General features: G+C 47.0%; 3 protein-coding genes across 3 annotated transcripts; 1 reads left to right on the forward strand and 2 right to left on the reverse strand.

The window, feature by feature from the left end:
• Positions 1-1,111: 1,111 nt before the first annotated feature.
• LAJ45_04042 (uncharacterized protein) lies at positions 1,112-3,056 on the forward strand (the record flags this gene model as incomplete). Its single annotated transcript, XM_046113623.1, has 9 exons — positions 1,112-1,466; positions 1,531-1,575; positions 1,637-1,840; positions 1,900-2,078; positions 2,135-2,341; positions 2,420-2,487; positions 2,547-2,789; positions 2,851-2,894; positions 2,956-3,056. 9 exons carry the CDS (start codon positions 1,112-1,114, stop codon positions 3,054-3,056), a joined length of 1,446 nt encoding a protein of 481 aa, XP_045973352.1.
• A 1,902-nt stretch (positions 3,057-4,958) lies between these two features.
• On the reverse strand, positions 4,959-7,757 carry LAJ45_04043 (uncharacterized protein; the record flags this gene model as incomplete). The annotated part of the gene is made up of 3 exons (XM_046113624.1): positions 4,959-5,986; positions 6,041-7,450; positions 7,529-7,757. 3 exons carry the CDS (start codon positions 7,755-7,757, stop codon positions 4,959-4,961), a joined length of 2,667 nt encoding a protein of 888 aa, XP_045973353.1.
• A 1,759-nt stretch (positions 7,758-9,516) lies between these two features.
• LAJ45_04044 (uncharacterized protein) lies at positions 9,517-11,574 on the reverse strand (the record flags this gene model as incomplete). Its single annotated transcript, XM_046113625.1, has 8 exons — positions 9,517-9,567; positions 9,627-10,018; positions 10,083-10,134; positions 10,187-10,515; positions 10,568-10,676; positions 10,747-10,899; positions 10,977-11,135; positions 11,344-11,574. The coding sequence occupies 8 exons, from the start codon at positions 11,572-11,574 to the stop codon at positions 9,517-9,519; spliced, it is 1,476 nt and encodes a 491-aa protein (XP_045973354.1).
• Between the last annotated feature and the right edge of the window lie 773 nt (positions 11,575-12,347).

Consider the following 12,347-nt stretch of genomic DNA (forward strand, 5'->3'; position numbering starts at 1 on the left):
CTTCATAATCATGAATCCAGGAACGATTCGAATGTTGATATCATATTATGAGACCCCAAGAGCTAGAAATGGCTGTGATATATATATAACTCGCGATGAAAATAATATATAGTCTTGAACTTTGACCTAAATTTTCTGCCTGTTTGTCTGAGAAAGAAGCAGCCAAGTTTCACCGTGGTACACGCATACGTGGACTTCGTATTATTATTTCAGCTGAGATTTTAACCCTACATGTACCTATAGTGGTGATAAGATGCACACAACACTACCGCGCAGATTTCACAAACAGCGAGGGCTTGATATGACACAATATCCATATATCTTGTAACTACATGTATTGAGTCCAGGAACATATGTGGGTATTTAAAGGTACATACATACATAGTACCTGGTACATAGAGTACATGTAGGTACTCTATATTTTATACAGCCTCCTATATGAGCGAGACCCGGCTTCCGAGTTCTGCGATTGATATCTCCTGCATAAAAATACCCCGAGGTTTCCCCACGGGGATGGATAGCAGTGATTGATGGAGTAATCAAATGTGCACTTACAATTGGAAGTGTAAGATCATGCAGGACCATGGTATATAGTAGGTAATACAACCTGTTCAACCATCTGGATATCGATTGTATATCCTTTTTAATATCTCAGCTTATTCGCCACAAAGATGACTCTGTGCAGATTTATTCTCTTAAGTGTGTGTATTGATCAAAGACACTGTTTTTTGTGCACACGCCTACTTTACAGTTGAACTACATATATCTCTGGGAATAATACCGGCATCTCGGGGTCCGGCAGTTACTGCCAAGGTCGACCTGCTTAAGCGAGGATGGATGTACGCACGCGATGTAACGGGATGTAGAAACCGCCGTTCCTCCTCTTTTCTTTTCCCCATGGGGTTGCCGAAGAGTTACTCTATAAAACGGTTGACTGGACAGGCCTTCTTCTTCCCCAGAGTTCCCTTTTAAACTCCATTCAACCCCTGCAAGACCCTTATCAGTTGTTTACCATTCCACTCCCCCGGATTTCTTCAACTATCCCAAGGACTAACTAAGCCCAGCCTCTAATAATAAGGCCGCCTGGTTCAATATTCACACCAGGCCCAAAATGGCAAGGATAATAGTCATTGCTTTATGCGTTTTCGTCTCCCTGGGAGCGCTGATTTTTGGCATGGATGGAGGATACCTCTCGGGGGTCCTCGCCATGCCAAACTTCATCGAGGACTTTGGAAGATACGATTCTGTGAATAATAAGCATTACATCTCTGCTAGCCAGCAGTCCTTCATCACTTCGTTTCCCTATGTGGGACAGTTCGGAGCGGCAATGGTGGGAGGTTATATTGGAGATCACTTTGGAAGAAGGTGGGGGCTGTTTGTGATGTGTGTAGTAAGTATTGTAGGTGTTGTCATGCAAATTGTGGCCAAGAACGAAGCTTTATTTGTAGCGGGGAGATTTTTTAATTGTGAGTATTCTAGTACGGTTTTGGGATGTTAAAAAAGATTTGTACTAATTTATGGGGATAACAGATATATCAATCGGTTTTGCGACAATCTTTGTACCCGTCTATCAAGGTAAACCCCACCTACTAGCTTAATGTGTGCGCCTCAAGACCAAATACTCAATGAACCATAGCCGAATGCTCCCCGCGTAAAATCAGGGGTACAATGATTACGCTCTACCAATTAAACATTGTCCTCGGAAGCTTCGTGATTTCGATTGTTAACAACTTCACACAACACATTAAAAGCGACGCATCATATCGGATTCCAATCGGCCTGCTACTGATACTCCCGGTTTTGATTATTCCTGGGCTTCCGTTCCTCCCTGAATCTCCACGTAAGCATCCCTCAATATGGCTAGTGTGAAGAATACATCACTGATATGAGTATATATAGGTTGGTTAATGAAGAAGGGGCGAGAAGAGGAGGCGAGAAAGAGTTTAAATTTACTTCACAAAGATGACGTCGACTTCTCAGTTGAAAGCGAGATTGCATTCCTCAAGGCCACTATAACCGAGCAGGAAGAACTCAATAAGTCTTCTACGTGGGCTGATTGTTTCCGTGGTACAAATCTCGTATGTCTATCCATACCTCTGTTTTCTTACCGAATATCATATTAACTATAGATCAGAGAAGAACCCTCCTCGCCATCCTCATCCAAGTTATGCAACAATTTACCGGTGTCTCCTTCATTTTCAACTATGGCACAGTTTTCTTCTCTCAAGTCGGTGTTGGAGGCCCCTTCATAATAATGATAATGACAAACTTGGTCAACCTAATCGGGACAGTCGTCTCCTTCTTCCTTGTTGACCGCCTAGGAAGAAGACCCCTCTTACTGGTAGGTTCGGTAATTATGTTTATCGGGCAGCTTTCTGTGGGTGTATCGGGTTTGAAGGCTGAGGAGGGGGATATGAAGGCCAAGAAAGCCATTGTGGCATTTGTACTGATCTATGTTTTTGGATTTGCGGCTTCCTGGGGTCCATTGTACGCACCACTCCCTTGCATCACCTTTCACAGATTCACTAATGGTATAAATTTCATAGAGCGTGGGTCATAACGTCGGAAGTCAGCACAAATACCATTCGTGAGAAAACGCAAGCGCTTGGTAGCGCATCCAATATCCTGGCCTCATGGGTCGTGACATTTACCCTTCCCTACTTGACAAATGAAGACCAGGCTGGCCTGGGACCCAAAGTCGGGTTCATTTTTGCCTGCTTCGTCGCTGCAGGGGGTGTTTATACATATATCTTTGTTCCCGAGACAAGTGGAAGGGCGTTGGAAGAACTGTTAGTCCAATAACTCTATTCTATTTTAATTGGGATTTTACTAATTTCCATAATCTTTTAGTGATGAGTTATTCCAAAAGGGAGTACCGTCGAGGAAATTCAAAGGTACATAGATCCCTCTCTATTTTCTGGCTGATGTGAAACTAATTACCACCCTTAACTTCAGGTTACCAAATCACCGGTGCTGCAGCTCTGGTAGATCAATCCCTCCAAGCCAAATCATTCGATAACGAAAAGTCATCCGAGTTATCCAAAACTGAAGTCTAAATTTAAACTGTTCTTTCCTTCTCTTTTAGTTATTGCACCTGGTCGGCGTATATGAATGTAATGAAACAAATTTTTATTTTCTACTTTACCTTTAAGGATTTCATTTTGGATTCGTGAGTAAGGTTATATAATGGTATAAAGATGGCGTGGCTTAGTGAGCCAATCGGCCCTTTGTATCAATGCTAGCCATGGGGGCGAAAAGGAGTTTTAAATATCATACTGCTTTTTTATTCCATCAAAGGCTGGCTTCCAAACAAGACTTCCAAACATCGGTATTTCCTTTAATTGATAGAAAGTACCACCCCGAGAGTCTAGGTACATCTAGTTAGATGTCTGCATTCGATCGGATGTCTTCTAGAATATCAATATCTTAATCTGATATCTGCTTGTTCCTAGCCACTTTGGTCTCCGAGCCTGGTTACTCATATAAATAACGGATGAAACGTCAATTAGAAAGTGCATATGTGTAGCTTACAATTGTTAATAATAATTACTGTACTACTACTTAATGCTAGACTTTCGATCTGGCCTTATCAATAACTGGGGTATCGACTTTAATTCTGCCAATTTTCCTTGTCCCTAGACTAGCCTGATCTCGAGACCACAAGACCAGAGTCATCTCAGTCCTTTGAATTTTCATTATCTACAAATTTTCCCGTGTGTCTTCCAGTACTCATGTGCGCCTCTTATTGAATTTGTGGTTAAGGATGCTTAGTCTACAAGCTCTGGAAGGCACCTTCGAGAGAATATCTTTAAACGCGGAGAAAACAACACTTCGGTATACAAAAAGAGTAAGTATGTGATATACCAGACTCTCAAGGCCACTATTTTGCTAATCAAAACCGTTCCGTGTTTCAGAAGGACATAAGCCCGGTGTACTAGCTGAGGCTTACCCACAGCATCTCGAGGCAACAACACACGATGGCTGTCCTTATGAGCTCACAAGGCAGACACCTTGTGGGTAAAAACAGGTCAAGCCAAATCATTCGAGGTAATAACAATTTAACCACCCACAAGACAGAGAGTTCTTTTGCCGTTATAGCGATTCCCTATGTCTAGGTAAACCTCCACTTTGGGAGTATGCCCCGCGGAATGGCATGTTCCGTCCCTAGCACCACTATATGGGTACTCTACAGCAGTCCTTGTATCTGGAATGCTAAAACAGTAAGGTCATGAGCATGCGATCAAGTGGCGTTGTCTGGGACTGTTGCTCGACTAGGGGGTGTCGGAGTTGTCAAGATTACCTAATCAGACCCACATATGCCTCACGGATTATCACTCGGCATGATCTCGAGATCCCTTCGTCCGCCACAAAACCTCGGCGGCTCGGAACGTTCCCTGAGTGGTTATAAAACCCTTTGTCAAGAGACACACGACCAGTTTAGTCATGGGCCTTGAACGTGCAGGTGGCTGGAAGGACTGGGGGATAACTTCCATTGCCAGCATGGAAACAAGAGAATGTTGAATGGTGAATTCCGTCTTGCCTCTAGGCACTCTAAAGCGGAAACAAGGTCAAAGGTGATCTGCAGAGGCATTGTACTCTAAACGCCACATTTCGAATAAGCAAAAGCCTTCTACTTCTCGATCAAGTACTCACCTCGCTTGGTCCCGGTGACGTAATTGCATGATCGGATTTCGGATCTCTCCGTGACAGGTGGTAGCGTAGCGATTTAGGTGTTGCTTTTTTTTTTGACCCGAAGGGGTGTTGCTTCGTTCACAGAGCATCACAGTAGTATTAGTCAGGCGAGTGAGAATCCATGAATCCAGAAAGTTTTTTTTTTTTTTTGTTTAATTCATTAATTGCATATGAATCCAGAAAGTAACAATATTCTTATTTCAAAAAAATTACTAACTATCTTTCACCCCCCAGAGCTATGGTATCTACAAAACAAAATATAACATCTAAAAGTCCAAAGTCCACTCGCCAGACAATTCCTTCTCAGCCTCGACAACCAAAACACCGTTCTCATCAACATCCCTGGACCTCTTCTTGGACGCACCAAGCAAAGTGACCTTCTCAACCTTGACACCCGAGAAACCGCCATTGCACTTGACTGAGAGCTTCTTGTTCTTGTAAACAAACTCCACAGACAAAGTCTTCTCCTGCTCAAGAGATTCACCGTCATCAACGTACAAAGAACCCTTGGCGTATCCTTTGCTGTCGGGGGCGATGATGAGGTTGAAAGGCTTGGTCCTCAACTCGGTGGTGGTCATAGCAGACTCAGACCTGAGAGGGAGGATGGATCCACCAATGATGTGGAGAGGAATGGTATCATAGTCAACATCAGTCAAGGTGACAAACTTGCCCTCACCCTTAACAGATTTTCCGGTGGTAAACTCGTAGAACTGGCCTTGAGGAAGGTAGATGTCGACAGTGGTGACATTCTCGGCGGTAACGGGGGAGACGAGGATAGAATCACCGTAGATGAACTGGTATTCGATATCGTAAACGTTCTTGTCCTTGGGGTACTTGAAGAACAAGGGGTTGATCAATGGAACACCGGTCTTATGCTGCTTGTACAAGGCAGTGTAAATGTAGTCCAAGAGTCTGTAACGGATATCGATAGCATTCTTCGCAGCCTTGGCAACCATGGGCCACCTGTAAAACTCCTGGGAGATTGAGGTGTCACCGTTGTGGTTACGGAAGAAGGGGTTGAATGCACCAAGAGTTGTCCAACGAGCGCAGAGAGTCTCAGTGGTGTTGGCTCCAAACCCGCAGACATCAGAACCAACCATGGGGATCTGGTAGAATGAGGCGAAGCCGAGCATACCGGGGATGGACCAGCGGTATTGTTCCCAGGTGGAGAGGTTGTCACCGAGCCATTTTCCGACCTTCTTTCCGGCACCAGCAAAGGTGGAACGGGTAATGATAAGGGGGCGGAGACCAGGGCGACGGGCAGACATAGCGCTGTAGGTTGCATCAGACATCACTATAGAGTTGCGTTAGTACGAGTGAAAGTGGTGGATGATTTGGGAATTCTTACTAGTTCCATAAAGGTTGTGAGTGTCGTATTCAATGTAACCACCGTAGTGGACAATGTCAGTGTGAACAGTGCGGTCACTCAAACCGTAAGGAGCATCGTTGGCAATGCTGTACGGGGGAGAGATCAAGTCAACCTCAACACTGGCTCTACGAGCCCTAACCTTGTTGGCAGCACCAGAAACGACATCAATAGACCTAGTCTTCTTTGCGCTGTAGGTGGATGGGAAGCCAGGAATCGACCTAGGAGGGTCCCTAACAGGGAGTCTCTTGGGAGGCATCTGCTGCGCAATGGCCTCGCCCTCGGGGTCCGAACAGGGGTATGAGCAGAAACTGGCAGGCTCGTTCATGTCGATCCAGACACCATCGATATCGACACCGGTATCAGCATTGAAGAACTCGGCAAACTCATTGTTCCAGTAGGACTCGATGTTAGGGTGGAACCAATCGGGGTATGCAGTAACACCAGGCCAGACAACACCCTTGTGGACGGTGCCATTGGCCTCCTTGAGGAGGGTGTCTGACTCGAGAGCGCGGTTGAAGGCAGGGTAGTCTTGGTAGGCAATTGCAGGGTCGACCATGACGATGTAGTGCTGGTCGTGGGCGTGGAGGTAATCAACGATCTCGCGGACCTTGTCGACGGGGAAACGCTCGGGATCGAGGGTGAAGACCCAACGCTCGTACATGTAATCGATATCGGTCCACATGGTCTCAAGAGGGATTCCAGCCATGGAGTAGTTTGCAATGACCTCAGCAACATCAATCCAGTCACGATATCCGTATCTGCACTGGTGGAAACCGAATCCCCAGTAGGGCATCATGGCGGGCAATCCAACGACTTCGGAGTACTGCTTGGCAACCTCAATCGGGTCGGGACCGGCGAAGAAGTAAAGATCAAGAATACCACCGATAATGTTGTACTCCAAGCTGTAGGCTCCGGTAGTGTTGGAGTTCCTGAGCTTGATGTCCATTCCGTTGGAGTTCAACATGAGGACAGCGTGGGTTCCAGAGTCCCTGTGCTCATAGTAGACCGGGTGGTTTCCGTACAAGTTGGAGTCCTGGGGGACACCATAGGAATCCCTGGACCAGAGAGTACGGGTGGTGTTGGTAGGGTTGAGACGAAGAGATTCGGTGTGCTCTCCAAGGCCATAGATGTTTGGGTTTTCGGGAAGGTTGGTCTTCAAACGGAGGTACTGGCTCTCAAAGATGAGAGCGTTCCCGGTGGTGTCGAAGAGCTTCTCACCAGTGCTGCGGCGGGTGACGCTGAAGCTGAAGGGGGACTGCTTGTACTCGAAGACGATGTCCGACTTTTTGGCGCTTCCGGTGGCCTTGGTGGTAGGACGGGGAACGACAGACTCGGGGACTTCGTAGCGCTTGCCTTCGGGGTCGGTGATCTTGACGTGGATACGAGTGTCTATTATTGCGCTGTCAATATCAAAACAATCACAATTGCAATTTGGGGGGGGGGGGGGGGGAACGCGGAATAACTAACTGGAGTCGTAAGTAACCTCCAACTTCAAGTCCTTCAAGTCCTTTCCGTAAACATCACAGGCTTTTCCAGCCAAAGTAAGATCGGCAACGAAGCCGTTCTTGTTCTCCTTGACATTCTTCGCGTTGTAACCTGGGCAGGCATCCAAGTCGACGGAGCGAGGACTCAAGACTGAAGCCGCAGAGGCAAGACCGAACGATCCGAGCAGCGCGAGACTGCGAATGGAAGGCATATTTGCAAAGATCCCCAGTGACTATTGAAAGAGATAGAGGGTGGATTGGTGATGAGGAGAGAGAGCTCGGTGGACCCAAGGTTGAGGAACGGAATCGATACATGGTGGGATCTGAAGGTATTTAAACCGTGAATCCTCAACTCAGAGCCGATCTACATTTGTCTTTTCTCGTGTTCACCCGGAGAGACCGGGGGGGTGTGAGGTAGAGGCAGAGACAGAGAGGCAAATTGCGATGCTGCTTGCTTGTTGTGGAGTGCCACACATCGTGCCAATTACACCACCGACATCACAGAAGACAGGGATTGCTACATAGAGCACTCTACTCACTCACTCTATTCTCCGTAATGAGACCTCGGTAGAATGAAGGGTACAGTCTGGGAGTCTGGCAGAGCCTCTAACCAGCTTTCGCTTCCCACAACGGCGGACCGGGACCGGCCAGATGTGATAATGGGTGCTTGGGTGTCTGGGGGCTGGTAAAATTTACGATAGACAGTCAGTTTACCTACTTTACATATGGAAGAATTTGTTGTTTTGGTGGTCCCTGCTCGGAGTTTAACCAGGGAACCAACAGATCTAACTAAATTTGCTTTGTCTTGGAAGGCTTGGGAGAGAGCAAAGGGTCAAGTGAGTGAGTGAGAGAGTGTGGGCGAGTGAGTGCCTCTGCCGGCCGTTGGCTTTCCGGCCGGCCGCTCTTTTCCCCACATGCTACCTGCAGATGGAAAATGCACGCTCCCAACTTAAACCCCGCATTTGGTTCTTGGTTCCTTTCTCCAGGTAAGGGAAATAATTAAGCATCCCTGCAAATGATGGAGGAGGCTTGAAAGTTGAAAGGTCTCGCAAGTGGAAGGAGGGGGGGGATCTATGTTTCCCAGCACCGCTCTATATTTTTCTATTGATGAGATAAGATTAGATAGTCGTTGCTCTCACCTCTCCAGCACGGCTTTCTCCAGCACGGCTTTCTCTCCAGCAGTGAAATTCAAGGAACCTCAAGAAAAACCAGACTAGCAAAATAACTAGGGCACGCTGATCCTGCGATACATCTCCACAAGAGGAAGTACAAAGTACCTTTCGGAATTTTCCACTCCGCCCCGCCAAATGGACGGCACCGGAAAAACTGCAAGAGCTACTTTTTAAATATGTAACTAAGAGTAGTTTTTCCGTTATTTCACGTTCCACTCAGTATGCCGCATCTTCAACGCAGAGAGGTACTTTGAGGTACGGCAATCCGGAATGCCGGGCTTGGCCGGCATCTCGGGGGAGAGGGAACCCTCCTCCATTCTCCACAACTCAGTCGCTCACCCCACACTCACATTCGTCTCTTTAGCCTGGACGGAGTACCTTGCGCCCCACCGTTTGCATACTGGGGAATAAAGTACCTGTACTTTGCCGTTCATGCAGTAGTCAACTCTAATTAACCAATATTAGTGGCGTTTATAGGATCGCGTCGCGCCGATTTCTCTTCTTTCTATATCGCGAGTTCGCGTGCCTCTCCGAGTTGCCGATAATCGCCATGGCCTAATTAACTCTAGAGTCTAGAGCTTCATGATCACGAGCAAAAGGGACCGGGAGTTAAGAGCTTTGAAAAGGGACGCTACCCCGAATCTGTATTCACTAATTTTCTTGGATACATGTATCTTGCGATCCGTCCTCTTGCTTTTCTATAGACACAGGAGATTTTTCTTTCCATTCCCTCTCAAAGGGATGATAGGCTGTAACAAAGGAAAAAAAGCTAACTAGTAAAAGCCACCGATTTCGATTCCTACAAGCTGCAAATACCAGACCCAGAAAGTGAGGCGCTCGGATAGAAGACCTATTCACCCAGTCAGTATCATTCATCTTCCCTACTTCTGACGGTTTTATAGCACTCACCTTTGGCAACCCGCTGGTGATCGAAACCGACAAAGTTCCGGAAGTCCCAACTGTAAGAGTTGTGCAAGAGAGGACATCAACCACAGTCGCTCCCGCAGTGTATCCTGTGCTGGTTACAGACAAGGTCGCGCTTCCACTCGATCCCAAGTTCGTCATCACGGTGACAATATCGCCCTTGCGTATAGCCAGACTGTTGGTGTCAGAGTAGATGACCCAGGCCTGGTACGTGAGATAAGTGTCTCCAGAAACTTCAATCGCACGGTTGCGGATCTGGTTGAGGGAAGCGACGTGGGTGTACAGTGTGGCAGTGGTATCGTAGCCGGAGAACCAGATTGCTTCACGGTTGGCAGGGTCGGAAGCTCCAGTGTAGAAGTGTTCCTGACCTTCATAGACTGCAGGAAGAATGTGTGGTTAGTATCTTGTTCTGAAATTTCTGGGGGCCAGTGAATGACTTACTGATTGGGATACCATCAGCCATGATGTTGAATGCAATGACGTTTTTAGCCAACTATTCCGATATCAGCACAGCTCATCCAACATCACTCGTCTCCATAACTTACAGAAGTGTCACTCGTTATGCTTCCAAATCTCGGCAAATCATGGTTCTCAGAAAATGTCCCAAGAAGTGTCGAATCGGCGCAACTGCTCTTGACAGTTGAGATCATCGAAACCAGCTCAGAAATACTGCCGCTGCTGCTGGTGAAGGCTCTGATCAATGGGTAGTAGACAGGGAAGTTCAAAACACCAGACAGGTAGTTCTGGTACGGGCAGGTGTAGGAAGCATCGCCGGAGTACACTTCGCCGACACAGTACACACCCGAGGCGTCCTCAAAGTCAGGCCAGAAGTCTTTTTGCACATGCTTGACAGTGTCGATACGGAGTCCGTCGACTAAGGAGTGTTAATTGAGTAACAAAGATAGGATTGAGGGCAGGGGAATTACTGGAGTAGTTGGAGACAAGCTCAGCGATCCATTCGTGGTATTCGGTTTGAACGGTTGTCAACCCGGTGTTAACGTCCACGAGAGGGACGCTGTTGTCGCCGAGCCAGCACTTGACGAAATCAGTATCATACGCGGAAAGTAACATGCCGAGTTATAATTATAGGGAGGGGGATACATACATCCTCGACGTTCTCTTGGTTGCTGTAATCAGAGATGAAACAGAAAGAGTGGAAGTAATCCTCAGAGTTAAAAGGCACAAATTCACTGTAATCCACGGATGCAGCTGTGCCAGACCAGGCAAAGTGGTTGGGTGCTACATCGACCATCAAGTACTACACACAAGCGATTATCACAATTAGCTAGCGTTCAAACAAATATAATATCAAAAATAGTACTAGTTTTAACAAACCATTCCGCGAGCATGGATAGCAGCAGAAAGCGCAACCAAATCAGCAGCAGTCCCAAAGTTGCTGTTGAGAGCATAAATATCTTTAGCCCAGTACCCGTGGTAAGCTGCACCATAAGCAGTGGTTTCCTCGATGTTCTCGACGACAGGGGAGATCCAGATCTAGTACACATCACTTATATAAGCCCATATAACCTTTTAAGGTAGAAACATATCCCCCTTAAGCTGTTACTTAAATGCTGCCAAGCAAGCCTCGCACGAAAGCCCATAGGATTGAGACATGATACTCTTGGCAAAGGTTGGCAGCTAGCTTTAACAGCAGCATAAGGGGATACTTATGTAATCCTTGAAGAACCAAAAAAAAACTCACAGCAGTGAATCCCATCCCCTGGATATAGTCCAACTTATTGATGATACCCTGGTAGGTACCACCGCAATACTTCCTATCCTCCGTGTTGCAGCTAGCCGTGGTGGACCCGTCCGTGCGGGCGAAGCGGTCGGTCAGGACCTGGTAGACCGACTTTGAGCGCCATTCGGCGGGCGTTGCCGCGTGGGTTAGGGCTGTGAGGGCGCCGAGGAGGGCAAATGACAGTGAACGCATATTTTGATTTGGAAGAGCTGGGAAGCTAAAGCTAAGCTGGTAATGATCGAATTGAAGGAATGGAAGTGAGTTTGTGATGGTTGATAATTCGGAGGGCCGTGAAGAGGGTATTTAAAAGATTTTTTTTCTTTTTTTTGCTGATAGATCCCCCCCCCCTTATTGTAGATCAGTTATAGGTGGTGATGAGCGGATATCCGGGCGCTGGAGAGGCTCGAGGTCCGAATGCTTGTTTTTCCCCCCTTGGGTGTCAGCCGGGTCAGTCAGGTGGAACCTGTCGATCTATGGAATCTGAAACATTTAGCCAGAGTGCCGAAATCCTCGAAATAAGATCAAAAGGTGTGTATATCCGTTCAAGACTTCTCGCGGGGAGAGAGAGAGAGAGAGAGAGAGAGAGAGTTCTATTCGGAACTGCGCGGCATCGCGGAAGGAATCGTAGAGGAACATCTACAATATTATGCAGGAGTCGACTCGGAATAAAAAGTTGTTCCTGACATGATTGACGTGACGTACCCCCTGCATTTTTTTCTCTTTTTTTTTGTGGGGTTGGGGGGGTTGGGGAGACGGAAAAGAAAGAGGAAAAAAAGGGCTCAAATGTGGGGAATGATCATGGGGGAGAATGGGAATAGAGTAGTAGTCTTAGTAGATTACTGATAGAAGGAAAAATTAAAAGGTTCTTTTCTGCACATACCTTTTTTCGAGGAAACCCCGCGGCCGGCCGTCCTACCGGAGGTGATGTGTTCGGATCGAGTACCGAAAATGCTGGGGGAGGAACT

Source organism: Morchella importuna, assembly GCF_003444635.1.
Source record: "Morchella importuna strain M04M26 chromosome Unknown Morimp01GS009, whole genome shotgun sequence".
NCBI lineage: Eukaryota > Fungi > Ascomycota > Pezizomycetes > Pezizales > Morchellaceae > Morchella > Morchella importuna.